This window comes from Phocoena sinus, chromosome 3 (assembly GCF_008692025.1).
Source record: "Phocoena sinus isolate mPhoSin1 chromosome 3, mPhoSin1.pri, whole genome shotgun sequence".
Taxonomy (NCBI): domain Eukaryota; kingdom Metazoa; phylum Chordata; class Mammalia; order Artiodactyla; family Phocoenidae; genus Phocoena; species Phocoena sinus.
The window spans coordinates 3,478,199-3,506,070 of record NC_045765.1 but is presented as its reverse complement, the minus strand read 5'-3'; the positions used below and the strand labels follow the sequence as shown (position 1 = coordinate 3,506,070).

The following is a 27,872-nucleotide window of genomic DNA, read 5'->3' as shown; positions in this document are numbered from 1 at the left end:
GCCTGACCCAGAGGTCGGTTCTGGAAGCCAGGATTCAGCTCCTGGAGGCTGGGAATACCTCTGCTCGCCTACCCGAGGGGCAGGAGGGATTAACCGGCGTAAACCACCAGCCGAGAAGCCCTCACCTTGAACTAGGTCAGTGGGGAGGTTGAGGATTTCACAACAAAGAGGTGGGACAGCGCTTTTGCAAACCGTAAAGCTTTATAGACATGCCACAGGTCTATGCGTGGCAGGGACGGGGGCAGCGGGGTGGGGAGCGGACACCCGACGGCACAGAGCCCCGGGCTTGGGCCCAGGGCAATGGACGCACCACTCACAGAAGTGACGTGTTTGAAAAGACGACAGACATGCTAGGTCAGTCTAGACGATAGTTTATACACATCCATGTCAGGTCCGGGTGCCACGCCGCACCCAAGGGGCTCCAATTCATTTACAAGCATCTCATCACAGTGCCTGCCAGGGGTCTGGAGAGCACAACCAGGGTTTCCCCGTGCAGGTCATCACATCACAATAATGCTTTATTAAGGGACAGAATAATATGCAGCTTTGGGGGGGAAATTTTTACAAATATCAAAAAGAACTAATCAAGCATCCTATATAAAACTTTCCAACCTTCCAGGGAGGTCTGCAAAGCAGGACAAAGTGCTCTTTACACAGGAATCGGGACTTTCAAGTATCTGAGTGGCATTGAAAATACCCTAACCATTCTACGTACATACACAGGCCAGTCGGGGCACTCAGGAGGGGCCGAGCGAGCTGGAGGCCACGAGGCTCTCACTGGTGTTCATTCCCACAGACCCCCCAGCTCCAGTTGTTGTTCCACACGGGGCCTGGATGTCTGCAAAGCAAGAGAGGGAGGAGCTTCAGCCGCCTTGTCCGCTGTGGGGCCGGGCAGGCTGCCCGCTCCTCACTAGAGCTTCGGCCGCGTCCACCTCGAGCCCGTGTGCTTCCGTGGCACTTTCCAGCGGCTTTACCCTTGACCCTCCTGAGCAGGGGAAGCCCGTGGCAAAGATGAGGAAAGTGGGCAGCAAGGCCCAGTGGCTTGCTGGAGCTCATGCTGCCGAGGATGGCTGGCCTGGGGCTCACTGCCCCTGGGAAGCTTGGTTCAGAGGCTGCCCCTCACCAGTGCCGGTGCCCTACCCCGGACCCTCCCTCCCTGACATGGCTCATCACCACCAACCTTCAGGTCTCTGGTTTCCTAAATGCAGCTTTCAGACCAGGGCAGGCGGCCCAGGGCCTGGGCTGGCGCCTACTCCCCGCACCACCATCAGACCGGCCCGCCCAGCGCCTTCCAGGGCCTCCTCACTCAGTCCCCGTTAGTCACAAGAGGCAAGCGGGAGAGTGACCGTAACCGTTCTTCCCTTTCCTGCCAGCCTGAAGGAAAAGAGGAGGGTTTGGGACCCTTCTCACCCCCAACATCCGAGATGTCCATGATCACACAGTCGCCTTCCTCCTCCTCCTCCTCCTCTGTGTCCGCCTGGAAGCCATCCAGGTCCCCAGCTCCGACCTGAACAGACAAAATGCATGGCCATTAGCAGCAGCAGCAGCAGCAGACAGGGACAGTGTGAGCCCTCCCGCCATCCACTTCCCTACTCCTGACCTCCTCTGCCCATCTTGGCAACAAAATTTGAGGAGTCTGTTTGATGGGTTATGATCCAAGGAAACTTTGGGGGAGTTCTCTCAAATGAACTAATTATGTTCAGATTTCTGAAAACTACCCCAATCGTTATTTACCTGATTACAAAAATAATTTATTGTTTTTGAATTAGAACTCTGGGTTTCCGGTTTGGTTTGAAAGAGATGGATAAAGCACATACTTTCTCTGAATTGTGATTTGGACTAAGTGGCTGAGAAATTAGTTGGTCAGTGTTTTCTTCTCTGCCCAACAGCTTCATCCCCTCTGCCTGATGCTTGGTACCTCTCCCTCTGATTGAGGCTCCGACCAGTTCTGCCCGTGAGGACACCATCTGCACCCTGTGGACAGGGGTTGGGAGGGGTGGGAAGGCTCTACGGAGGGTGGGATTTACAGTGAGATTCCCAGGCTGTTTTCACTGGCTTCCACCAGAGGGGACAGAGAGACAGACTGTGGAAAGTAACAGGACCGACTTTATACATCACCCATCCACACGCGGCTCACACTCTGTACATGAACAAAGAGCCAGCAGAGGCGGTGGAGTTGGGGCTACTTCCGCGGGGAGGCTATTTCTCAAAACACTCCTGGAGTTCCTCTGCTACAGAAGTCTCCGTTTGCCTGGAAAAGGGACGACAGCACACCGGGGCTGTCCGCCTTGCCCACGGTCCCCCAGCCTGGCCGGCAGAGGGGGCTCAAGCTCGCAGCCCCCTCAATGCTAGTGTAGAAGCTCCACGCTAGGATCCTCGGGCTGGGAACCACCGAGGCAGGAATAGCCCCAGGCAGGCAGGGGCACCACTGGGGATGCCGTGGGCAGTTTCCAGCTACCTGTTTCAAGATAGCTGACTGGCCAAGACGAACAGACAGCGCAGCTCTCCCCCGCGCTGCCCTGGAGGCACTGGTTTGGGTCGGGTGAGCGATGGGACAGATGTGTCTCTTGGAGCTCTCACCAGCCCCCAGGCCCTCCAGACAGGAAGCCAAGGGCAGACAAATGAGGAATTCTCGGAGGAACCACCGCCCACTGCCCTGCAGGCACGCGACAGGTTTCAAGCCTCTGAAGTGAGGGTTCAGGACGGCGCCCCAAGTCCTGCTGCGCTGAGGGCCATGGGACAGCTCGCCACGCTGCTGTCACTACTGCAGGGGAGGGTGCAGCGCCGGAAAGTGAGCCTCCGGAGTAGGAAGACACTGAACCACAAAGCATGGAGACTGGAAAGGGCAAATGCAGCCCCTGCCCATGTAAAAATAAGACCAAGGCCGAAGGGTTGAGCTGCCGTGGGGCTACACACACACTTGGTGGCAGAACTGGCACCTGACCTCAGCCTGCTCGATTCACTAGATCATGGTACCTTGTAAACCCATAAGGTAGCATGGCTACTTTGAACTCTAAGTGAAAAGAGTTTAGAATTCCCACAAATTGAAAAAGCCCAACCCAAGCTAAACTATTCATATGCATTTATAGTTTAGCAACAATTACCCCCAAGCGTGCGGAAGGATCAGTTAGTGGCTTTACCAAAACACAAAGGGAAGCATTCCGCATGCTCCCAGGCCTCCTCCAATCCCGACCTCAGAAACTTCCACCCGTGGCTCCCACTTTATGCTGGCGCCGTGCAGCACAGGCCCTGCTCAACGCACACCCAGAGCTATCCTCCCACCCGCCCTTCCAAATCAGCATTTTGTCGGTCAAGGTCTCATTGAACCAGCCTCTCTTGCAGCTGGGGTGGCAATGCCAGAGCATTCCAGCCAGAAAGATAAGGTGGAAGTCTGCCTCCCCTCCAGCCAAACGGGAATCCTCCCCAGGGTGGGCTTGGCCATCCTCCTCTTGCTGGCTAGAGATGCAGTAGCCGTTCTGCCACCATGAATACAAGGCCACAAACTAAAGCAGGAGGGAGTGCGACAGGAGGTGCTTGGCCCTGGACGACAACGTTCACAAGCTCCGGACTTCTTGTTGCTGGAGACAAACTCCCATTAGTTTAAGGTGACGCAGGGGGCTTTATCCCTGAGGCCTGCACAGTCCCAGGGGACCAAGTGCTGTCACAAGCAGGGTGTCCCACCTTGAGCACTCAGAGGAGCAGCTAGGATGACTCCCCACCACCCTGAAGAGCCGGCGCTCTGAGCTTCCCTTCCTGAGATGCACCCATTGTGCTGGCCCACGCTGTGGTCCTGGGGCCTTCCCACGGGATTCCCTGAGAAGGGGCTTTTAAACTGCAGACTTTAGCACCTACCCCACACCCACTGAATCAGAACCACTGGGGCCAGCACACCCAGAACCACCGGCTGTGTAGCCTTCCGTGTGTCCCCGCCACACCGCAGAGCCTCTTCAAGGCCTGTGAACGGGGAGAAGCCGCACTGACTGCTGTTCACGTGCATCTCGTGGGATGAAAGGCGTCACTGACTCTCATGAATCAACCCCTCTCACCTGAGGAGGGGCACCCAGTTTATGTGGGAGCATCTTCTTGTTCCTGGCAGCTCAGTAAACAACGAAGCACCAATGAAACGTAAGAATCCACGTCAAGTGCCTGGCATGAGGAGTAATAAGGACTAAACAGTCATTTTCCACGTAAAGAAACACAGGCAATGAACACGCGTGGGGACTGCCACACCAGGAGAGGAAGAGCAGAGAGGGGCTCAGGAAGACAGCTGTGTCTCTTGCGAGAATCTAAGGGAGGGCTGATGGGGGCAGGAGCCCACGAACACTGCTTGGATAAGGACACTAAGGACGTCTTCCAGACCCAGCCGCTTTCAAACGGGCTCTCTGGCCAGTTTCAGCCAGAGCAGCCACACTCGCGGTCCTGCTAAGATTGTCTGGCTAATGACATCGACCGTGAAAAGGCTCTGCGGCTTGAACACAGCTTGAACACATAACGGATTGTTTTGGGTCAAGGCCCAGGGAGGGAAGTGTTTGTGGGGCTGGGGCCCCCAACTCCTCACCAGGTGGGCTCCCCCAGTACCAAGCCGTGTCCACAGGCCTCACAGGGACAGGGGCTGGGGAGTGGCAGGAACAGCCGGCATGACCACACCGGACGGTTCTGACGGTCCCTCTTGCTGTGACAGTTTAGGAAGCAGGTTTACGTCGCACCCGAGACCTCATTGGTCTGTGGGCTGCAGGGAGAAGGCTAAACATCACTCCAGGAGCCGTTGCCCCCCAGCCCTGCCCCCGGCCTCCTCACCCCGATGGCCACACACTAACAGCAGAGGAGCAGGGGGCGGGGGGGGGGGGCAGGGGTGGGGTGCACACCGGCTCCCCTCTGTCTCCGTCACCACCCTTCAGCACCTTCAGCAGCAGCTCCTGGAGTGGCAGTGCCCCCGAGGAGAGCCCGGGATGTGAGCGGAAGACCCAGCTCCTCCTCGTCATATCAAGTCTCCCCACATCTCTAGGTCTGTGAGACGCCTGCTTCAAGTGAGGACCCGGTGGGCTTCCCTGGTGGTGCAGTGCTTAAGAATCTGCCTGCCAATGCAGGGGACATGGGTTCGAGCCCTGGTCCGGGAAGATCCCACATGCCGTGGAGCAACTAAGCCCGTGAGCCACAACTACTAAGCCTGCACTCTAGAGCCCGCGAACCACAACTACTGAGCCTGCGCGCCACAACTACTGCAGCGTACATGCCCATGCTCCGTAACAAGAGCAGCCCCCGCAATGAGAAGCCCTCGTGCCGCAACAAAGAGCAGCCCCCCGCTCACCCCGACTAGAGAAAGCCCATGTGCAGCAACAAAGACCCAAAACACATCCAAGAATAAATAAGATTTTTTAAAAACTAGAGGCTTCCCTGATGGTGCAGTGGTTAGGAATCCACCTGCCAATGCAGGGGGTACAGGTTTGAGCCCTGGTCCGGGAAGATCCCACATGCTGCGGAGCAACTAAGCCCGTGAGCCACAACTACTGAGCTTGTGCTCTAGAGCCCGTGTGCCACAACTACTGAGGCCGCGTGCCTAGAGCCTGTGCTCCACAACAAGAGGAGCCACCACACTAAGAAGCCTGCCCACCGCAACGAAGAGTAGTCCCTGCTCGCCGCAACTAGAGAAAGCCCGCGTGCAGCAACGAAGACCCAACGCAGCCAAAAGTAAATAAAATATAAGGAATAAAATTTATCTTTAGAAAAGAAAAAAGTGAGGACCCAGTGCTCACACCACAAGGTTTCCAGTAAGAGTAGCTACAAGATGAGACTCATTCACACCCACATTCCAGTAAGAGAAAGAACAATCAAACGTGGACCCAGGCCGAGGCTCGGGCCCCAGCCTCTGGGTGTCCAGGCAGCACTGGAGACTTCACTCTGGGGACCAGCGTCTCTCAGGAAGCCCGCCCACCACCAGGCGAGGGCAGGCCTCTCGCAACATGTGTCCCCACGGGGCCACGCGCTTCCTCTTCCACGCGCTGTCAGGCTGCAATCACGTGGCTGGCTTTCCGCTCCACCGACGCCCATTTCTGTCTCCCATTAGATGGTGTTTTGCTCACCACTGTCTACAAGGCCTAGCAGGGTACCTAGTGCAGAGCCAGTGCTTAATAACTGTGTTAAATGAGTGCAAAAACTAAATAAAAGCCACGACGTGGAACGTTATTCAGCACTAAAAAGAAACGAGTTCTCAAGCCATGACAACACAGGGAAGAAGTTTAAAGGCACACAACTAAGTGAAAGAAGCCCATGGAAACACTAAACGGATGAGTGGCTGCCAGGGGTTGGAGGGAGGGAGGGATGAATAGGCGGATCATGGGGGTTTTTAGGGCAGTGACGCTATTCTGTATGACACCGTAATGCTGGATACAAGTCCTCATACATCCGTCCAAACCCACAGGATGCACAGCACCAAGAGTGAACGCTAGTAAACCACAAAGTCTGGGTGACAGTGACGTGTCCACGTAGGTTCATCAGTTGCAACTGCTATACAGCTCTGGCTGGGGACACTGATACTGGGGGAGGCTGTGCGTGGCTGGGGCAGGGGGCACACGGGAAATCTCTGTACCTTCCCCTCAATTTTGGTTAGTTTTGTCACCTCAATTTTGCTGTAAATCGAAAACTGCTCTAAAAAGAAAGATTGTTAAAGATAACAAAGCCGCTGCGGGGTCTCACCTGCCCATCATGCCGGCGCTTCTTCATGAACTGGGTGATGCACATGCTGCCCACCGACTTCCTCTTGAGCGAGACAGGCGTCCCCTGGCTGGGCCCTGCGGCGGGGACGCTGCCACTGTCCTCCCTGGTGGCCGAGGGCACTGTGGTGACGTAACTCCACTGGCAGGGCACGGGCAGGTGCTCCTGGGCAAAGCTCTTTAGCACCTGTGGGTGGACGTACCAGCACATCCTGTAGTCGGGTCTCTTCTCATACACCGAGTTCTCAGAAATAATCCGCTTAAGCCTGGCCTTGGAGGGGACGGCGGTGTCCTCGCCGGTGGTGGGGGTCTGTGGGCGGGAATGGCCAGGGCTCGGGGGGCTGGCGGTGCTGAGCTCAGGGCTGCCGGCGTCCTTGCTGAGCAGTCCTCGGCGGCAGCACTCCTGGAACTCCCGGATGATCACTTTGCTGCCATTCACGTTCCCGTGCAGCAGCGGGAGCAGCTGGGCTAAGACTGGCAGGGAGAGGGGGACACGTGGATGAGACTCGGGGCGGGATGGGATAAACGTGGCACCCAGGTTCCCCAACCTGTCACCGACGCCGAGAAACATGGTCAGCTTCGGGTGGCCTTTTTATCCCTTCTGGTTTTATTGAGATATAATCAACACACAGCACCGTGTAAGTTTAAGGTGAGCAGCAAAATGCTTACTGACATCACAAAATGACCAACCACGATAGGTTTAGTGTGGGTGGCTTTTTATGGGTGGACTTAAGACACATGAACTTGCTCCAGAAGAGATTCTGAGAGGCCCAAGCCCCAGGAGGCAGGACTCGTTGCAATAAACTGTCATGTTTCACTTCATGCACCTGTTTCCTTAGTAACAGTCCTCACGTTCTGCTTCTGAGTGGCAGGCCCTCCCCAGCTTTGAAGAGCTAGGGATGTGTGTGCTGGTTGGGCAAACAGGCCGACTGAAGTGGCTGCCCTGTGCTGCTCCCGTGAGTGTCACAGAAAGGACACACGTGCTCAACAAGCGCTGGCTTTGGCTATTTATTTGAAGAACTTCTGAATTACCACGCCACGTGCCTAGGAAGTCTCCTGCCTGCCCCGGGCCTGGAACTCCCTGGGCCTGGAGGAGGTGGGAGCCCGAGCCCTCCGTCCCCACCCGTCCCCGGCACTCACTCTGCTGGTCCTTCTTCTCTCTCTTGGAGGCCTTGGGCGTCTGCTCCTCCTCGGGGGGCGCGGTCTCCAGCAGGCAGGCCGTGAACTGCTGCAGCACCTTCAGGTCAGCTCCACTGTCCCTGTCGGCCGCCCAGACACAGCCGATCTTCACGGGCTGGAGGATGCGGAACCTCTTCCCCTTGGCCAGAAACTCGTCCCACTCCTTGGCCTTCAGTTTCTGGCGAACCTTGTGGTTCTCTGGGTCGGCACACTCCTTGCAGGTTAGAGAGGAGCAGACGCTTGCTCAGGGTCCCCCTCCCTGGCACCCGTGGTCCCAGCCTCTGGGGCAGTGAGGGCACGTGCAGGGGCGGGCCGGTGAGGAACGGCGCCCACCCAGCTTCCAGCCCCCGACGGGTGATGAAACAGGCAGAGAGTATTTTCGGATTGAATGATAACTGGCACTTTCCCCCATTTGGTGCCTTAGGTGCGTCTGCCCCCTCTGGCCATCCCTGGGTAGTCACAGGTATTTTTTATTACCTCGCCAGTAGCCTCTTAACGCCACTGTGGGTTTTCTGATTAACATGTGATCCTGAAGCTGAAATCACCATGCCCGGCCCTCTCCCACCCCAGACTGGTGCCACTGTCTAAGGCAGATACACTGCGGGCCCAACGAGACCTGTCTGCCTCGTTGGCTGGGAACGTACGAAGAACACAGGCCCCGCAAGTCTGGCTCTGAGACAAGTCACTCCCACAGTGGCATCAGCCCTGTCAGCTTCCCCACTACCCAGACACCACTACCTGGCAGGCCTTCGGAGCCCTAGAAATGGCTCCCTCAACAGTCCCACCATCTGGCAGAAATGAGAAAGCTGGGGTGGGCGGGAGTGCTGAGCCTCTGAGGCTGTGGGGAGCGAGGTCTACGCGGAATCGGCCGTGGGGGTGGGCTGAGACCTATGTCACCACCCCCAGGTCGGCGGCCACCAAGCTCCGGACCCATCCCCTCCCCGTTCACCCCTCACCTCGGTTACTCCTTCATCCTCAGACAGGTACCCATGGGGCACGAAGAAACCATCGTCCTCATCCTCATCCTCTCCCACCTCATCGTCGTCATCCTCAAGAAGAGAAAAAAGTACGTTCATGTGTGGAAACAACACATGCTTCACGTAAAATTTTAACCTGTGAACATCTAAGAAAGAAAAAGCCTCCTACTGCTTCCAGTCTCATTGCTGTGCACACCCTGAGGATCAGCCAAAATCCCATTACCCAGCCCCCTCCCCCATCGTGCTCCAGCGGGGGTGGGGGTCAGGCAGGACACAGATAAGCACGGCCCAGACGTAAAGCAGTGGGAGTGGTGGGCCCCTCGGTGAGGCAGCGAGCAGAGGGGCCCGTCCACCGCCAGGCAGGTTACTGCCACCCAGTAAGGTTTTCCCAGAACAGCCGTAAACCCGGATGCCGTGTGTGAGGGAGCCCGGCCCGGAAGCCGTAAGCAGCCCGGCCGCGCTCACCCCTTCGCTGTGGGAGAGGGACTCCCCTGGCTCATCCTCCTCCCACTCCTCGTCGCTGTCCACCTCGTAGTCAAGGAGGCTCTGAGGGGGCAAACACGCGGTGGTCACTGTCGTCTTCAGGGTGGAAGGGGAAGGCAGAGCACGAAGGCTAGAACACTCAGGGAGTTCCCAGAGCCCAGTGACAAGGGCACACTGGGAACGAAGCGCAGAGGGTCGGGAGCAGCTGCCCGCACGCTCACCCGGTCCTGGGCCCAGGGGTCCCTCGGGTGGATGACCGTCGTCTTCCTGTTCCACGTCCCCCAGTAGGCCGGCCGGTGGTTCTCGGAAAACTGCAGCAGCTTCATCCTGCCAAACCTCCTCCTTTCGGGGACGCCGTCCACTTTGCTGCTCTCCAAGATCACCACGTCGCTGAGGGAAGACACCCCCGCTCAGAGGCCCTTCTGTGGCTCGCGCACCCACCACCAACGACCTTCCCCCCAGGGCAGCAGGCGGTGACAGACAGCCCCAAAGCAGAGGCATCACCTGCCCCGAGGCAGGCTAGCATTTACTCCAGGGGCGTGGCGCGAGGAGAGGGAGGAGCCCGACTGTCCAGCAGCTGCCCCACAGCGCGCACCAAGCCGGCGTGTGACGGGTAAGCTGGCAAGAGCGGGGAATGTCCCTGCCCTGCTGGGAGGCCAGCACACACAGCCTGCCCTCCAAAGCAGGGCTTTCTGCGAAGCCATCGCACCCGGGAGACTCTGGAGGCTCAGGGGAAGCCGGAAGAGAGAGGTCTGGGGAAGCAGCCGAGTCTGGGGCCTGAGGCCCGGGAGGGAGAGGACCGGCCAAGGCCACGGGACACAGGAGCGACCAGAATGCAGGGGTCTGCCCGGGCTGCCCAGGGCTCTCTGACATCACCAACAGGCAAACGGCAGTCTCCGCCTGCACTAACCTGTTAAAAAGTTCTGTGTTCTGGTTACAAACCACGGTGGGTCCGGACCTGAGGGGCCGCCGGCTTTTCAGATCTTTCAGGAAGGAGAATTCACCGCTCTGCTGCCGGAGGAGCTGGTCTAACTGGTCACAGAGGTCTTGGTCGAAGGCGGTCCGACAGCGAGGGGCGAGGACCATGTGCTCTTTGATTTCAAAAGGGGCAAACTTCCCACAGGAACCGGCCAGGGTCTGAAATGGAAAAGGGGCATGATGGCACCTCTACTGTGACAGACCCGCACACAGCAGCGGTGAGGAGGAGCCGCCGGAAGTGAGGCCTGGTGCTTTCGAGTCGTCCAGGTTGGGAGGTCAGAGGAGACGCGTACACAGGCCACACGCTGCTTGATGGCATTTAGGTGGGTTTCTGGAAAAGGCGAAACTACAGGGCCAGAGGCTGTGTCGGCAGCCGCCAGGGCTGAGGTGGAAGGAAGGAGCCGTCTCGGGGGACGGAAATCCTCTACATCTTGATGACGGAGGGAGCTGCAGGGCCCTGTACATCGTCAGAACTTGCTGATCAGTACTCCTGAAAAGGACGGATCTCACTGGATTTTTTTTTTTTAAGGATAATTAGACCTTGATGAGCAAACAGAGACCTAGGAGAGTGACCCGCCACACTGTTACAAGATGACTCGAAACAGAGCTGAAGCCTGACGTGAACCTGAAACATGGGTGTCTGTATCCTAAGAATCCTCCTCAGTAAACCCTGGTAGGTTTTTTTTTTTTTTTTGGCTGTGCCGGGCAGTATGTGGGATCTTAGTTCCCTGACCAGGGATGGAACCTGTGTCCCCTGCAATGGGAGCACAGTGTTAACTACTGGACCTCCAGAAATTCCCAACCCTGGTAGGTTTGAGTTCCCTTCTTAGAGCTCCTTCAGCATCGTGAATGTCTGTGTCAGCGGATCCTGAGGGTGGCAGCAAGTGAGCACAACATGGGGGGTCAGGAGGAGCCTGTACGTCTCTGAGGTTGGGTATAAGAAGGCCAGCCTTTCACGCCAGCAAGAAAACAACAGCTGAGGCCAGCACCCTCGCTGTGGGTCGCATGGCAGGGTCACCCAGGAACTGTTTAAAATCCTGATGCCCAAGCCAGGCCCATCAGGTTCTCTGGGATGGGATCCAGGCTCCAGTGATTTTTTTTTTTTTTTTTGCGGTACGTGGGCCTCTCACTGTTGTGGCCTCTCACCGTCACGGAGCTCAGGCTCCAGACACGCAGGCTCAGCGGCCATGGCTCACGGGCCTAGCAGCTCCGTGGCACGTGGGATCCTCCCGGACCGGGGCACAAACCCGTGTCCCCCACATCGGCAGGTGGACTCTCAACCACTGCGCCGCCAGGGAAGCCCCAGGCTCCAGTGATTTTTTAAAGCTCCCTGGTGAGTCCAACACACAGCCGAGGCCAAGAACCAGCAGACTGTTCTCCTCACTAACAGCTGCTGGGAACATCGGGTATCCGTACGGGGAAACATTAGGGCCACGCCCCAATCCACGGGCACAAAGAATTCCAGCTAAGCTAAGGAACTAAATAAACATAAAAAAACAAAACTTAAGCTAAAAAATACTGGAAAAAATTAAAACGTGTCTATAACCACAGGATACATAAGGCTTTCGAAGCAAAAGCCAATTACAATAAAAGAATAAAAATGTTCACATTAAAACGAAAAATTTCTGTACAACGAGACACCATCAACAAGGGGGAAGGAATGGACTGAAGGAAGTATGTGCAGTGTACCCCACCAAGAATGAAAACACAGACTATATAAAGAACCAGAGATAGGGGAAAAAGCCTATCCTACAGAAACATGGGCAAGAAACAGGAACTGGCAAGTCACAGAAAAAGAAATAAAATGGCAAGCAAACATGAAAAGATGTTCAACTGCACTGAGAATCAAGGAAAAACGAAGTGAAACAAAGATACGTATTTTTCACCCATCAGGTCGGCAGTTATAAGAAAATTCGTCACACCCAGTGCTGGCAGTAAGTAGGCGGAGAGGACATATTTTGACACACTGTGGGGACGGGAGACTGTCCATCAGCATTTCCTGCTGGGAGGGCACTTGGACAATACAACTCTGTCAACGTTGTGTCCCCCGGACATAGTGGCAAGTCCGCATCCTGAGAGGTGTGCTGGTGACATCCATGCACCGCTTGGGGGGATCAACAGGGGAGGGGGATATCAACGATGATGCCACCCACACCACGACACTTTATGCAGCAACGAGAAAGAATGAAGAGAGGCCAACATGGCAAGAATCCAAGATAGGGCTAAGCGAACAAAGCGGTAACATAATAAATTCATGATTTGTTACCTACATAAATACACAAATATACGAAGGGATGCACGCGCCCAGAGAAAGATCTGGAAGGACACCCTTGTATCAGAGGGGGTGGGTCACACCTCTGGAGCATGGAGGGATGTGGGGGACGGAGGTCTGGGGTCTCCACAGGCAGAGGATGGCCTAGAAGGTGACCGGATGGCAGATGGGGAAGCAGAATCCTGTGCTGAATCCCACATGTTTTATGCTCAACCTTGTCTCCTATGTTGAGCAGAAAATCTCCGAGGCTGAGGACCAGGTCTTCCTCCCTTACACCTTCCCACACGGCTCCCAGCACAAAACTGTTGACGAAGCAACCTCTAAACGCTTGGCAGTTTCAGCAAACGTGCCACTTTTTGCCTTTTTGAGCACACAGTGAATGACAAGATATCGAACCTCCAGATCCTACCAGAGATCAAAGCTCCCTGAGCAAGCAGAGGCTCCTCTTGATGAAAGCAGAGCCAGTGGGTCAGAAGACGTCTTTCTATTTTTCAAAAGGAACAGCCTGACAAAGGCCAAAAGTAAAGCCAAAGGAAGCCAGTTGCTCACCTTGGGGGCCTGTGGAGTCTTTGGTTTCTGAAAGAACCTCGTGATTTCCGCCTTCTCGGCTTTAATGCGCTGCAATGTAAGAGAAGAGGAGGATGAGGAAGAAATGAAGAGAAACTGTTTTAAAACATGCAAAAGCCCCTAGAACTGAACCCCAAGCATTTTTAGGTTGAAAGCATTATTTTGATGTTAGCTCTCAAAACCCACAAGCAGGTACCAGGCAGTCTCAAAAGGTCAGAGCTGCAGAAGGACCGGGATGTCAAGCCAGCAGGCACGTGTCAGTCCCTGAGCCCCCCACCCCGCTTCCCACTACCTCCGGGATGATATCCGATATCCAGCAGTAGTCAGGCAAAAGACCCCACTTCTCAAACACAGAGGAAGATGCAAGTCCTGGGAGAACATGCTACCTTTTCTTCTTCTCTCAACCGTTTCTCCTCTTCCTTTTTCCGCTTCTCCTCCAGCTTAGCCCTAAGAGACATCAAACTCAGTTTCACCAACCAGCACAGGCCCGGCCCACAACCGGCAATCGTCCGGAGGCCAGGCATGGGGAGGGGGAGGGCAAGGGGAGGGGGAGGGGGAAGGGGGGCGGGGCACACACTCCAGGGCCTCCTGGCGCTCCTTGCGCCGCTCCTCCTTGCGCCGCTGCTTCTCTGCCTTCTCCTTCTCATCCTTCTCCCGCTTCTCGCGCCGCTCCTTCTCCTTCAGCTCCTTCTCCTCCTCCCTCTTCTTTCTGGCCTCCTCCTTGGCCCGCCTGGCCTCCTCCCTCAGCTTCTCCTTCTCGGCCCGGAGCTTCAGCTGCTTGCCCAGGTGCTCCTTATCCTGCACGGGAGACGGTCCACAGCTCAGCCCCACGGATGCCACAAGGGCCGCACCAGCGTCCGGGGGCGGCCGTGCGCAAGCAGAGGGGAGGCACAAAGGAACCAGCCCCGGGAGCAGCCTGTTGGTCAGCGTCCTTACAAAGAGGGGGCTTTTCAGTCCATTACATTTCCTTCTGTCATGAGAAAGGCGATGAGCGTTAGCCGACTGCCACAGGACCTTCTGGGCAATTCAAAGTAAGATGCGTTTAAGACACCGTCTTCAAACGTGGGATGAGGGTCAATTTTTACTTAATTAAAAAAGACTAAGTAAGCACCTCTAGGCTGCCTACGCCGGGTACCTGCTGTTGGATCTGAACTGCATTTCTGCTCAGAAAGCTGTGGTGAAATAAAGACACAAAAACACCCACAGGTTTTGCCTCCCTACCTTCAAAACAAAAACATTTTCCTTCCCATCCCCCCAAAACTATTCCAGACAATAGGGTTTCTTTTCTTTCTCTTGAAATGGGAGAGTGGGATGAGACAAGGAGGGGGAACCTGACGAGCAAGTCTTAAAAACAGGGGGGAGGAACTGAGACTTCCCTGGTGGCGCAGTGTATAAGACTCCGCGCTCCCGATGCAGGGGACCTGGATTCAATCCCTGGTCAGGGAATTAGATCCCACATGCATGCTGCAACTAAGAGTTCACATGCCACAGCTAAGGAGCCCGCCTGCTGCAACTAAGACCTGGCGCAACCAAATAAATAAACTAATTAATTAAATATTAAAACAACAAAAACAAAAAACAACAGTGGGGAACAGATGAGAACACATTAAAAAATTAAAAAAAATTTTTTTTAATCTTTACAGCCATTTCTCAAAAGAAAAAATTCTTTTTATCTTTAAAACCATTTCTCAAAAAACCAAACGAACAAACATTTCTTGGGATCTGAAAAGGTCAGATGTTAAGAAAGGACCTAGAGTGATCTCTATGACTATGGCAGTGCCGTTTCATCACCAGCAGGAGGAAACAGCTAGTTTCTTGGATATTCTTTAAAGCGGGAACATCTTTAATTACATTAGTTCCTCATTCCAAATAATTCGTATGTGGCCTGGGGCGCTGGGCTATTATATAATTTTGATTTTGTATTAAACAAGTTTCACCTCCCAGACTGAAGGGCATTACCTTCTAACATAGCGCAGGGTAATTCTCAAGGACAGGAACCACCAAAGATGGGCTTCTTCACCTTTGGCAGAAGCCCGACAACTCAGCTTTTGGTATGGGCCTATGATCACGCCCTCGTCCCTAGAGAATATCCTACCCTCTGCCCTGATCAACCTTTGCTTGCTTCACAAGAGCCATGGAGGCATGCTGGTAGAGATCTGAGAAAGTCCTTGCCAGGTACCCTCCGCACGTGACTCGTGGGATACCTGAAGAAGGGGCTGGTCTGGATCGAGTAACTGAGTAAATAACGAGACCAGCCACGAGTGCCGGGTGGTGAGGAGGAGTCTCCCCCTGCTAACAACGAGGACAGGAGGCTTCTGGAATCAGGTCCTCCCCACTCCCGCCCCACAGGTGCCCATCTCTGAAACTACAATGAAGAATGAGATAAACTCTAAAATCAAACACAGCCATGAGGCAGACGGCACAGGAAGTGCCTGGTGAGTGCACAGCCAACTGTCATCAGCGCCCCTTCCGTGAGCTGGTCGGGGAAGAAGGCCATGGCCTTCTCTGCAATTCATCCAGTAAGGAAGAAGGCCCCTGCACTGCTGGGTGTGAAACGTGGTGACCTCCAGATAACAGAATGGAAGACTCAGCAGGGAACCACTAAACAGTAATCACCCATCTGATGTAGGGGCCACCATGGTACAGCGCCTGGGAAGGGATGGAACTTCAATCTACGCGCGTAGGAGGCTGGGGTGCAGGGAGAGCCACTGGGTTCTTTTTAAGGCAATTTTAAACTACAGTGGGGCTGCCCAACTATTACGACACTCAGAACTAATTATAATAAGAGCTTAGAAAAGCCTACGTGCAAAACCTTAGGATTCAACAAACCTAAAACTGATGCAACCCATAAGCACGAGGCCCAGTTATGCAAAATGAAGCAAGAATCAAAATAATGCTCAGAACAAGCAGTGGAGAGTGAAAACGGGGCCAGAGAAGGGCAAAGGGCTTTGCTTCCTATTTACTGCAAAAAGCGCACCCGGGGAACTTTCTATTTCAGGGGACATGTCTTACTCTTTGCAGTCTCATCTTGTTCTTCTCTGCAGAACCTCTGACCAATTTCTTACTTATCTGAAAGGAAAGACATTGATCTGTAAACAAGGGTTGTTTCAATCACTTTAACACGTTTAACATACCGCACAGTCCTTGGGGAGGGCAAGGAGAAAACAATGTAAAACAACAACAGTGAAAACCTTTCCGGGCACCAGTTCCAGCAAACAGAACCAAAACTTCTTAGCTGGGTCACAAACTCCAACGCATGTGGGGATAAAAGGGGAGTCTGGGAGGCAGATAACCAAAAAACGTAGGAGGCTAAGCTGGAAATAAGAAGCCACAGCCAGGGGCCTTGGTGTCAGGGAGACACAGAGTGGTAGGTCTGTAGGCACCTGGAGAGGAGGCGCCCTGGCCACAGAGGACGGAGTCTTACAGGCACGCAGCCCAGCACTGCTGCTGCCCCTTCTGCTTCTCCCCGGAGAGGCTGACAGTGGAAATTTCCTGTGTGAGTACAGGCACACCAACACAATGCCATTTTCCCAACAGCATTTGCTCCCTTTGTGGCTCTGTGTCACATTTAGGTAATTCTCACATTTCAAACTTTTTCATCATTATTATACTTGTTATGGTGATCTGTGGTCAGTGATCTTTGATGGTACCATTGCAAAGATAACGACTTGCTGAAGGCTCAGACAACAGCGTTATTTGCAGTGAAGTATTTTTTAATTAAGGTATGTTCTTTTTTCAGACATAATGCTACTGCACACTAAATAGACTACAGTACAGTGTAAACATCACTTTTATATGCACCGGGCAACCAACAGATCCACGTGACTCCCTTTATTGTAATACTCGCTTTACTGTGGGGGTCTGGAACCAAATCTGCATTATCTCCAAGGTCTGCTGTAATGTCTACAAATCAACACCCCGTGAGTCAAGTAAGACACGTTTACAGGCTGGATTCCCATGTTTGTACCCCCTGCCCAGCGCAGCCCTGCTTCTTAGAACACAGAGTAAACGCCCAGGAAGAGAAGTCAGCTGGCCAGAGGTGGCAATCTCGTCTAGAACCCCTGTGTTCTAGAGCACAGCATTCTCTATCACCCTGCTTCAAATTGAGCATGGGCTACAAGGACTGACCAAGACGCACGGCTGGACTCCCTCACCATGCTGGCTAAATGGTCCCAGGTAGGAATACGCACAAGGAGTCCAGGCTACTGGCCTAAGCTACCACCAGAGCAGGGAATCCTGGCGAACAGACCATTCATTGCATGGAAGACCAATGGGGAGAGTTCAGGCTAGAAAGAAATACCCACCCGGGCTCATTTTAGACTTGAGGAGGCAGCCAGAAAATGAGACGAGATGAAAAACCGAAAGCCCACTTCTCTTGAAATTGTCTGACATGCCAACAAAACTATGTAAAAACAGTGCTTCCTCTATCTGGGAAAGCCTTGCCCTAAGACTTCCTACCGAAGAAAACTACAGATTAAGACATCCTTCTTACTCAGGACGCACTGAGTCTTTTCCGGACTAAGCCTTCCCTCAGGAGAGGGCCGCACACCGTCATGTGAAAGCCATGTGATTGGGAGAGCGCACGCAATCCCATCTCACTGCGCAGGCGCGCACAGAAACGCCAAAGCCGTCTTACCAAGGGCTTAAGAAAAAGTATCTGCCTCTCCAGCATCCACGTGGCCTGCCAAGCCTGCGGACTTGAGCCCCACAGGAAAGGATTTAACAGCAGGACTTGTAAGGTGCTGTGTCTATATCGTTGTCCTTTGTGTTCAAAGATGGTAGCACCAAACGTGACTGCCAGACCGCTATATGAGGGTGTTCGGGGAGCAAGACGCATCTGTTCGGTCTTGCCCATACTTGTTGAATTTCAGCTGCGGAATCAGTGCCTTTCACAATTGTCCCCTTTGCTGTGAGTCCAGGAATGAGAGAGTTGACGTGACTACCAAGAGCTGGCTTAACAATATCCAACAACCAGAGCAGTTACGATTTTATTTAAAACTAGTATCTCTATTGCTGTATCAGGCACTCGGATAGACCTTACTGAACAGATATAATTTTAATCTTGACCTTTGGCCCAAGTATTTATAAAACTCTCTCAAAATACAGGCCACACATTTTACCGACCTGGAACTCAGTTACCAAAAAACAAGATCCAGGATTCCACGGTGAGGTTGAAACACACACATCAACTACCCCAAAGAGTCAAGGCAGATATAACCACGTCTGTGAGGTAAAATTCCTGCACTTTATTCGGGAGAATCCTAGGGCCCACTCACTCTGATGTGATACATAAGGAGGTCTAATTTCTAGGCCCAGAGCAAGTAAGCAGCAGTAAGTGAGGGGGGGAGAGGTGGCTGTGGACAGGCCCCACAGCAGCTAGAAACCTGACAGCAGGGGAGGGACAGCAGGCAGAGGGGAGTCACGACCCTAACTGGTCCAGGCATGTGGGGACTGAGAGCAGGCAAAAACTGACACGCCCGTTCCTGTGAGCCTGCAGTTCCACTTAACAACTCAGGGAAGCTCATGACAATTATTGTTTGTCAAGGCCAAGAATTAGAGACAACAGAAATATCCATCAAGGAGAATGACTATGCAAACTGCAGTTTATCCACATCATCACGGGACCATCAGCGTATGATACAGCAGTTAAAAAGAGATCTTTCCATCCCAATGTAAAAAAATTGCTAAGACACCCTGGAATGAAAAAGAAACATATTTACACTATACGGCCCATGTAAAGAAACAAAAACATACTGTTTATTCCTAGGGATCTCTCACACACATACCACACAGAGAAATGTAAGATGAAGATAGTGGCAACCTGGGGGACAGAAAAAAGCCAACGGGGGCTGCAATGTTTCAGTGATCTTTTTTAAACATGGAGAATTTAATACTTGTATAATTTAAATTACCTGGGAAACAGTTCCAGCGTCTGTACAGAGGCAAGCCACAGATTCCAATAACACCACCATATCCACACAATCCTTTATGGAACAATAATCTTGAGTCATCAATAATGTAGGCTGAATTACACATCTAACTGCAAACAAACTGGAGAAATGGTTCTATCCTAGGTGGTAAAAAGCTCTGATGACAAATAGCCACGTTCTGGCTAATCAAGAGACCCTTGATTATCTCAAAAAGGTGTTCCTAAATTGTTTTTCAAAGTCGGACTCTAGATACCTGGGAGTACTTTAAAAAACAAAACAGGGACTTCCCTGGTGGCACAATGGCTAAGAATCTGCCCGTCAATGCAGAGGACACAGGTTTGACCCCTGGTCTGGGAAGATTCCACATGCCACGGAGCAACTAAGCCCGTGTGCCACAACTACTGAGTCTGCACTCCAGAGCCCACGAGCCATAACTACTGAGCCCGCGTGCTGCAACTACTGAAGCCCGCGCACCTAGAGCCTGTGCTCTGCAACAAGAGAAGCCACCGCGATGAGAAGCCCGCTCGCCACAACGAGAGAAAGCCTGCGAGCAGCAACGAAAACCCAACGCAGCCAAAAATAAATAAATATATTAAAAAACAAAAACGAAACAAAGCTCTCTCAGGACACACACGGACACACACACACACACACACACACACACACAATAGAGGACCAGCAAATGCTTAGGGGTTCCAAATGCAGAGATTTTACGATTCCAAGTCCAGAACTAACGGAGCCCAATAAAAACCACACACGTGACATGGTAATAGGAAACAACCTGTAAGCCTTCAACAAGTGTCTGCCTACAGTCTGGAGAGGAGGAGGAGGAGACAGAGAGGGAAAATGGAAGAATAATAGTATTCCCCACAGTCACAGGGGTCAGGAAAAACTTGGGCCCACAGCAGGGGAAGGTGTGAAAGTCAGGTACCAACCATGAAACCAACCAACCAGGAAACCCAGCACTCGCGAAAGGTGAGGAGCTAAACTGGAAAGCTGAGTGTGTGAGGCTCAGGGTGGGCTGTCTCCGCCAGGCTCTCAGGCACCTCCTGGTGATCATCCCATTTTGCTCTCATACCTGTGTTGTCACCCAAAGTCACGGAGCTCTACTCCCATCCTATGGGTGACTGGGGCAATTTCCTGACACAGGCTGGGTGGCGGGGGTGGGGTGGGGGCCTGAAGCCTTTGCCACCTGCAGTATGAATCATCTGCAAAGCTGTGCGGTAACACTGTCTTCTAGAACATCTCAAAACTCCAAGCCTGTGTTCAGACCCAGATTGAGTGTCTCAGAGGCAGGATTTCCTACCCGCAGCCCACTTGGTTTCATGTGCTCAGATGTTGCATGGCCACTCAAGCCAGCGGACAAGAAGTAACACTCTTCTGTGACAAGGCCTAATTGCATGGCTCCCCAGTCCTCAAGCTTGGCTATGGGCATAAAAACAAACTTAAAAAAAAATGAAGCTATTAAGGAGAATGGAAACATGTGTACATGTCCTGCTCTCCAGGTTCACTGGCTGTCATGAGTCATGTGACAAAGTAGCTCTGCAAAGCAGAAGCAGCAGTCTGGAAGGATTCTGAGCAACTGGATGGACAGAACAGAACAAGATGGCTGACGGCAAGAAACTCAAACTCAGATTTTGAGAGTCTGGGTAAAAGCTCAGATGGAAGTTTAAAAAATGAGTATGTCAGTCTGCCACATTTAGAAACTTAGAAGGAAAAAAGATGACCCCGCTCTTGATTGATATTTTGTGTACCTAAAGAGAAAGCCATTTTTCCCATTCTCCAATCTCCTCAAGGAGGTAAAAGACAAGAAATGAAACCATCTAGAAAAATAACTAGTCCCTTAGAGATCAAATTTTAGAAAGCAATCAAGGTTGGTGGTTTATGGTCAGATTAAGCAGGTACAGTTAGCAAATGAATAACCCACCCCAGGATCCAATCTTATGTGAAAGCCTGATGTGAACAAACACAAGTGCTACAAAACCAAAAAAACCCCAAAGAACACTGTTCAACATGCTTTGCTATTCTTGACTGATTCCATCAGTTTTACCCACAGGACCTCAAGGACAGGTGAGAAGAGAGACATCGGCCACTGTGCCACTCAGAAGGCAGTAACAGAAACAGGCATTTCCAAAGTCACCCGTCCAGGTCCTTAAACATGGTGCCAGGACTCTCCTCGCCATTCTGGGTGAGGTTTTTAAGATGGGCAGGTCGTGCTGACAAGAGCTGACCCTAAAGAATGCCCCTGTTTTATTCTCCTGCCATCTTGGGGTCTCTCCACCAACGCTTACTGACTGCTTACTGACAGCAACGGCCCTACGAGTCTGTGTTGGAACAGGAGGCACACAGGGAGCTGAAGCTAAAGGCTGAGTCAAGGGTCACAGCCGCCCGCTTACACCTGTTAGTCACTAAAGTGGCTGAGATGACCAGCACCGTTAATTAGGTGTGAACAGCGCTACCAGGATGGCGCCGACACACCGGCAACTCACGGAACCATCAGCACATCGCAACGTACACACAACCAAACACCCCAATGGCTTTTGATGCCGGAAAGTCACAGGACTTGGTCTCTGGCGCCACTTGCTCGGCCACGAGCCATCTGGGGGACACAGCGTCCCTGGGTGCAGAGGGAGGGGCCGTACCCAGAAGCCTCTGGATTCCGACGGCACTGATTCGGGGGAGATACTCACTCTGCGGACGGGTGTGGAGGCGGGGAGGGGGCTAGGGCTGCTGTGCTGCTTGGCGGGTGCAGACTGCCCCTCGGGTGAGCTGGTGGGAGAGGAGGAGCTCAGGGACGAATGGCTCAGGACAGAGTCCTCTTCGGGGCTGGACTCCAGCGCCTCGCTCTCGGAGGGCACAGCCTGGCCCGGAGGTGTGGCAGGAGGAGACTTGGCTCGGGGTCTGGCAGCCAGGATATCCTGTAGGACAACCACGGGCACCTTCCCTTTGAACAGGATGCCCCTGGCCCCACTCCAGCCGTCCTGGTCCTTCTCTGAGCACGTTCTCAGGCCACCGGTCAGCTCAGGGCAGCTTTGGGGCGAGCCCTTCTGTGAAAGTCCCCTCCTCTCCACGCCCCCCGAGTCAGCACCTCCCACCTCCGTTTTGCACGGGAGGTTTGAAAGGGCCTCTTCGGGAAACGCCAGCTCGTCCTTCTGACTGACCATTGGCAGCCCCCTGTCATCTCCAGCTTCATCTGTGACCCCGTTTACATTCTCCTGGGAGGGAGAGGCTGCAGAATTTAGCTTATCGTGGCCCATGGTGCCGTCCGGCGGGTCACTCGAGTCCTCCGTCAAATCGATTATGACCACAGTCTGGTCAATACTGGTTTCAACTTGACTTCTTAAAAAGTTATCTAAGGGGCCCTTCCCGTTGACAAGTTTCGGCCTAAAATCTATGTCGGAGCCCATGTGACAGCTGTCCTCCAAGTGGTCCAAAGAGGTCTCTAAACCAGGGACATGACCCTGCATAGGAGCACCCTGAGCGCCCCCCATGTCGTCCAACCCGTCGTCGGTCTTCTCCTTTGAGACAAGATTCAGGCGCTTGAACGGCAGACGAGCTGAAACCAAAAGAGAAGGAGGCCGTCTGTTGAGTGAGAGTGGGAAGAGTGACAATCAATGCTTTAATATTCCACATGCTCAATGAGTAATCGACCTTGCTGTGCTTGGGGGTGGGGGGAATTTCTAAAGTTTAAAAAGGGGTTATCTTCTCATTATGTACTTTTCCAACATCCTAATTAAAAGCAAAAGCAACAAACAAACAAACAAAAAACTGACAAGCTTTCATAGCAGGGACACTGCAAGAATTTCAAAGAAGACACTTTCTGATCTGTTTGAGATTCAGCTCAAATTCCAAAGTTATTTATTATGGGTGGAAATCTCGTTTGAAGGTAAGTGCATCTGGCTCTGAAAAGCGAAAGAGATAGATCCATTTGAGGAAAGACTTCGTTCTGCTCCCAGCATCCCAAGCTGTTAGCTCTTCTTGCCAATGAAACAAGTACCCTCCCACTGCATGCCAGCCTTCTGGCTGGTCCCAAGAGATACACAGCAACACCTCAAGAGAGTGAGGAAGTTACACCTCAAGAGAGTGAGGAAGTTCAGGTGAGTGACTTCCCAAGAAGTCCACAGGTACTCAAATGCCCAAACATCTTATTAACTATTTTCTAATATTATAGACTCAACAAACAAGCCTGGTTTTGGTCAGTTTATAAAATTATCATGCCCTTGGATTCTACAGTTTGCCCCTAATTCTTTAACCTCAGAAGACGGTTGCCCTTCTTGTGATTCCCACCAACACCAAACCTGCTATCAGTTGACACAGGAGAAGGCAAACTGCTACAGGGGAACCAGATAACCAAGCTTTGAAAACCAGAAACCATCCTTGTTTATACAGTCCAGCCACTAACCTGGCCTAAGGGTAAATCCACCCCCCTTTTTACGCGAAAAGATTTGGGGACACTTCCTGTAAAACGCTGTTCAACCAGGGGCAGCTGTGCCTGCCATGTCTGGAGACATTAAACGTCACGACTTGGGAGATGAGGCTAGGAATGCTGCTAAACTCTCCACAGTATACAGGACAGCCCCCCATGACAAAAACATTACAAAATGTCAATAGTGCTGGAGTAGAGAAATCCAACTGTAAGGGCGGCAACCTCTGGATATGCTCCTGGCCAACAGCAGTGTAATGAAACGGGTTTCCCAGCTTCCAGTTGTAAGATGCAACTGTTTTCTCCCCTTCAGCCCCTTGGAGGCTTCTGCTGGGGACCCCAAGAGATGGCCTCTGCTCAAGGGGAATGGAAAATATAATTGAGAGGACAATGAAGGATATAAACCAGGAACAAATATTTAACCCATTCCCAAAAAGTTACCTTGTATTAACTTCTTGACTGGAAAAGCTGGTCTGTCTTTGCAATCCATGGCTGTGAATAAGTGTCAGAGGATAAGTTATTAAGTGCTGGAAATAATGAAGTAGCAAACATACATGCAGTACCTACTGTGTACAAAGTGGTTGTCCAGTGTGGCTGATTTCGCCCCTAATCCCACCTCCCCAGGAACATTTGGTGACGTCTAAGGACATTTCTGGCTGTCATGACTGGAGAGAGGGCGCAAACAGCATCTAGTGGGTAGGGGACAGGGATACTGCTAAATATCCTGCAACACACAGGACTGCGCCCCACGACAGAGGATTATCTGGCCCCAAAATGTTAATGAGTTGAGAAATTCTGCCCTGGACACCGTCACAGCTCGTTTTATTTTCCTTGAGCACTTATCACTCTGAGACTTCTGTGTTTATGTCTCCCCCCACCATCAGAACGCCAGCTTTATGACAGCAGGGAAACTTGTTCCACACTGTACCTGTGGCACGGGCTCAGGGCCTGGCACATAGTGGGAAACCAATGAACACAGTAACAGGGACAATGAAAAGAAGACTGAGCAAAAGTAGAGATGAGAGAAAACATTGTATCACTGATTTCACCATTCATATGAGCCCAAATCATCCTCCTCCAAACCAACCCCTCCCCACCAACATACCTGTAAAATTAGAATAGGGCTTATTTTCTTTCAAAACAGAATTTATAAAAGGTAATACATCTTAAAGCATTTCAAGCTTGCCAAGCTGGAGCTCAAGTGCTGTCAAGAAGTGATAAGGGAGAATGTTTTCCTGCACGCACACAAAAAATCTCAAAAAAAGCATAACGATATCAAAGCTGATGCAGAAATGACTATAAATAGAACCAAATCTTTGGATAAATAACTTCAAATGTCTAGAATAAGTTTAGAAGCTGACACCCGCTAGATCTGGCTTGGAAAAGTCTAGTTCAGTTATTTTGGCCAATCTACTTTTTTTTTTTAAAAGATACATACAAGTGAGTTTTTTTGTGTTTTTTTTTTGCGGTACGCGGGCCTCTCACTGTTGTGGCCTCTCCCGTTGCGGAGCACAGACTCCCGACGCGCAGGCTCAGCGGCCATGGCTCACGGGCCCAGCCTTTCCGCGGCATGTGGGATCTTCCCGGACCGGAGCACGAACCTGTGTCCCCTGCATCGGCAGGCGGACTCTCAACCACTGCGCCACCAGGGAAGCCCCAACTGAGCATTTTTAAAAAGCAGATCAGGGCCTTTTAAAAAACTCCGCTGCCCTTAGATGAAGCTGCTCTCCCCACTTCCAAGCTTGGAATATAAGTACTCAGAGACTCACATTTCCTTTCTACCCATTTAAAGATACCATTCTCAAGTTTTCAGTTACCAAAAACATGGATTTCCCCCCATCAGCTGAAGGACACATAATCTTTAGCCACTTAAATTTATTTTTAGGACAACCACAAGGACTTATTGGCATGGCCCTGAGTCACCAGCTTTGATGCAAGTGGAACAGAGGTGACCCGGGGCCCAGAAACAACCTCAGGTCGACATAAAAAGGGATCCCATCCAGGGATTCAGATTGTTCAAAGGTACACATACAAATTAACAAATACTTCTGTATAAACTTACCACTGCTCTTTATCCTGAGATTATATCCCTCCTAATTTTAGTTGGCATTAAAACATCTTTCCCTTTTATGGTGCATGGTCAAAACAGATGGTGCTTTTAAAACTTTTAAATTAAACATGCTTAATGGGTCAAATGACAATCAGTCCCAACTTTATTTATATGAATTCTATGTCTCTTTGAGATCCCGAAGTCTGGAAACAATTAGCACAGTGGTTCTCAGCTAGGGGGCCCCTTGACAATGCCTCGGATACACTTTTGGTTGTCGCAACTGGGAAGAAGAGGTTGCTACTGAGATCTAATGGGTGGAGGTCAGGGATGCTGCTCGACCCCCTACAGCATACAGGATGGCCCCAAATGTCAGTAATGCTGAGGTTGAAAAACCCTGAACTAGACTAATTGATGTCCCTACCAACCCTTAATTCATTCAACCAACCCATCTTTATTGGGCACCTACTATGTACCAGGCATTGTGCCAAGTGCTGGTGGTAAAATGGGAGTCAAGCAGGGGAGACAAGCCGTTTGGTCTTCCTTGGCTCACCACCCCACGTTTTGGGGGCCTGCCAGGCGCCAGAAAGCCCCCTCCCAAGACACAGGAAGCAGAAAGACAGGTCTTCACCATGCATATCCGGCAGCATCAAGAACCCGAGACCCCTACCATCCGGGCCGCTTACCTGGGCTGGCCCTGACCCGCAGACGCAGTTGTTCTGGTCCCCGAGCCCGTGTGACCCCGGACCTCAGTTTCCCCACCCGGCCACAGGGCCGCTGCAGGGTTCAACTTGTCCAGGGGACACAAACGCACTCTGTAACCTGCAAACCCGTCCCTTTCGCCTCCCTGGGCCTCAGCTTCCCCTCCTGGCTACACGCACACCCGTCACCGCAAAGCGCTCTGGAAGGACAAATTGACGCAAAAGTGCCGGAAAAAAAATGGTTGCGGCTGCAACAATAACGTCAAGGAGGATGCCCTTCGGACTGCAAGGCCCTTCCTCGGGATTGTTAACGGCTCCACGGACCGAACGCCAGGCGGGGAGGAGCGGGCCCGGGGCCGGGAGGCCCGTCCGCCCCCAAACCGCCGCCTCAGTCCGCACAGGCCGCGCGCCGCGACCCCCCTTCCCCTCGGCGTGGGCCGGAACCGACCTGCGGCCGCTCCGCGGGCGCCCGGCGCCCCGCACTCCGGCTCCTCCAGCATTGCTCCGGCGGCGTCTCGAGCTCCCCTCAGGCGGCGGAGGCGCGGGCTCCGCTCAGGCGGCCGCTGCTGCTCGCCCTCCCGCCCGCGCCGCTACTGCCGCGGCCGCCGCGCTCGTATTTGGCGGGAACCGCGGCGACCCCCGCGGCCCCCGCGCGGATTGGGTGAGGCCGAGTCACGTGACGGTCCTCCTCGGGAAGAGGGGAGCTCCGGGAGCATCCTCGCGAGAGCCGAGGCTTCCATTGCTCCCATGGCTCCCCTATTGATATTCCCGCGGTGGGCGGGGCTTTTTCTCGGCCGCCTGTCGTTGGCAGGGAGCAGGCGCCCTGCGATTGGTGGTGGGTGGTGTCAAGTTGAGGGTCCGACACTGTGATTGGCTGAGCTCGTGGGATACGTCTCTGGGAGGAGGGAGGGTCAGGCTCTACGTCATGACGAAACGCTTTACGTAGGGCGCCGGTGACAACCTGAAGCTGCAATTGAGCTGAAGACTAAAGTTTTTTTTATCCTAATGGGACGTAGGCCGGATACAGCCACAGCAATTTAAAATTATAAATTATTTTTATATTAACAATAAAAATAAAATTAAATAAACTCTGGGCATCGCTTCAGAAGCATTTGAGAGGCAGTAAATATATTCAGAGGGAATGAATGAAATGGATATTTCTGGTTTAATCCTCAGGGTTTTGCACATGCTGTTTCCTCGCCTGGAACACTTTCCGCAGCTCTTTTCCTGGTTGATTTCTACCCAACTTTCAGACCTTAGATTGAAACCCCAGAGGAGCCTTTCCTCCCCAACCCCCAACAAGATGAAGTTCCTACAACAACACTGTTCTTTTTCTTGGAGCAATTACAGCTTTTGTTTATCTATTAGCGTGTTATTGGTTAATGAATTCATTTCTGTTTTTGTCATTAGCTCCATGAGGGCAGGAATTGTTTATCACAGTATCCCCAGGACCTACCCGTGACAACCATTAGTAGGTACCCAATAAATATTTGAGTGAATACATAAATATCATTTAATTGAACTGTGTGATCATGTAAATTAAAAGCCTCACATGGAACAGAAACCTTCAGAGTCAGCCTGCAAGCCTTAGGACAGGTTTTCTTC

General features: G+C 52.4%; 1 protein-coding gene across 3 annotated transcripts; it reads right to left on the bottom strand.

Moving 5' to 3' along the window:
- Positions 1–355: 355 nt before the first annotated feature.
- Positions 356–27,007, bottom strand: CHAF1A (chromatin assembly factor 1 subunit A). 3 transcript variants are annotated; one of them, XM_032628640.1, is made up of 15 exons: positions 26,716–27,007; positions 23,961–24,011; positions 21,787–22,652; positions 16,179–16,235; positions 13,744–13,964; positions 13,553–13,613; positions 13,149–13,217; positions 10,260–10,486; positions 9,571–9,739; positions 9,332–9,412; positions 8,846–8,938; positions 7,851–8,103; positions 6,694–7,184; positions 1,411–1,507; positions 356–838 (listed from the first exon to the last, which is right to left on the bottom strand). In XM_032628640.1, exons 1-15 carry the CDS (start codon positions 26,765–26,767, stop codon positions 738–740), a joined length of 2,889 nt encoding a protein of 962 aa, XP_032484531.1. In that variant the 5' UTR covers positions 26,768–27,007; the 3' UTR covers positions 356–737. The 3 variants fall into 3 exon arrangements, with proteins under 3 accessions (XP_032484531.1, XP_032484533.1, XP_032484532.1); XM_032628642.1 differs by lacking the exon at positions 26,716–27,007 and adding an exon at positions 26,253–26,686; XM_032628641.1 differs by lacking the exon at positions 23,961–24,011.
- Between the last annotated feature and the right edge of the window lie 865 nt (positions 27,008–27,872).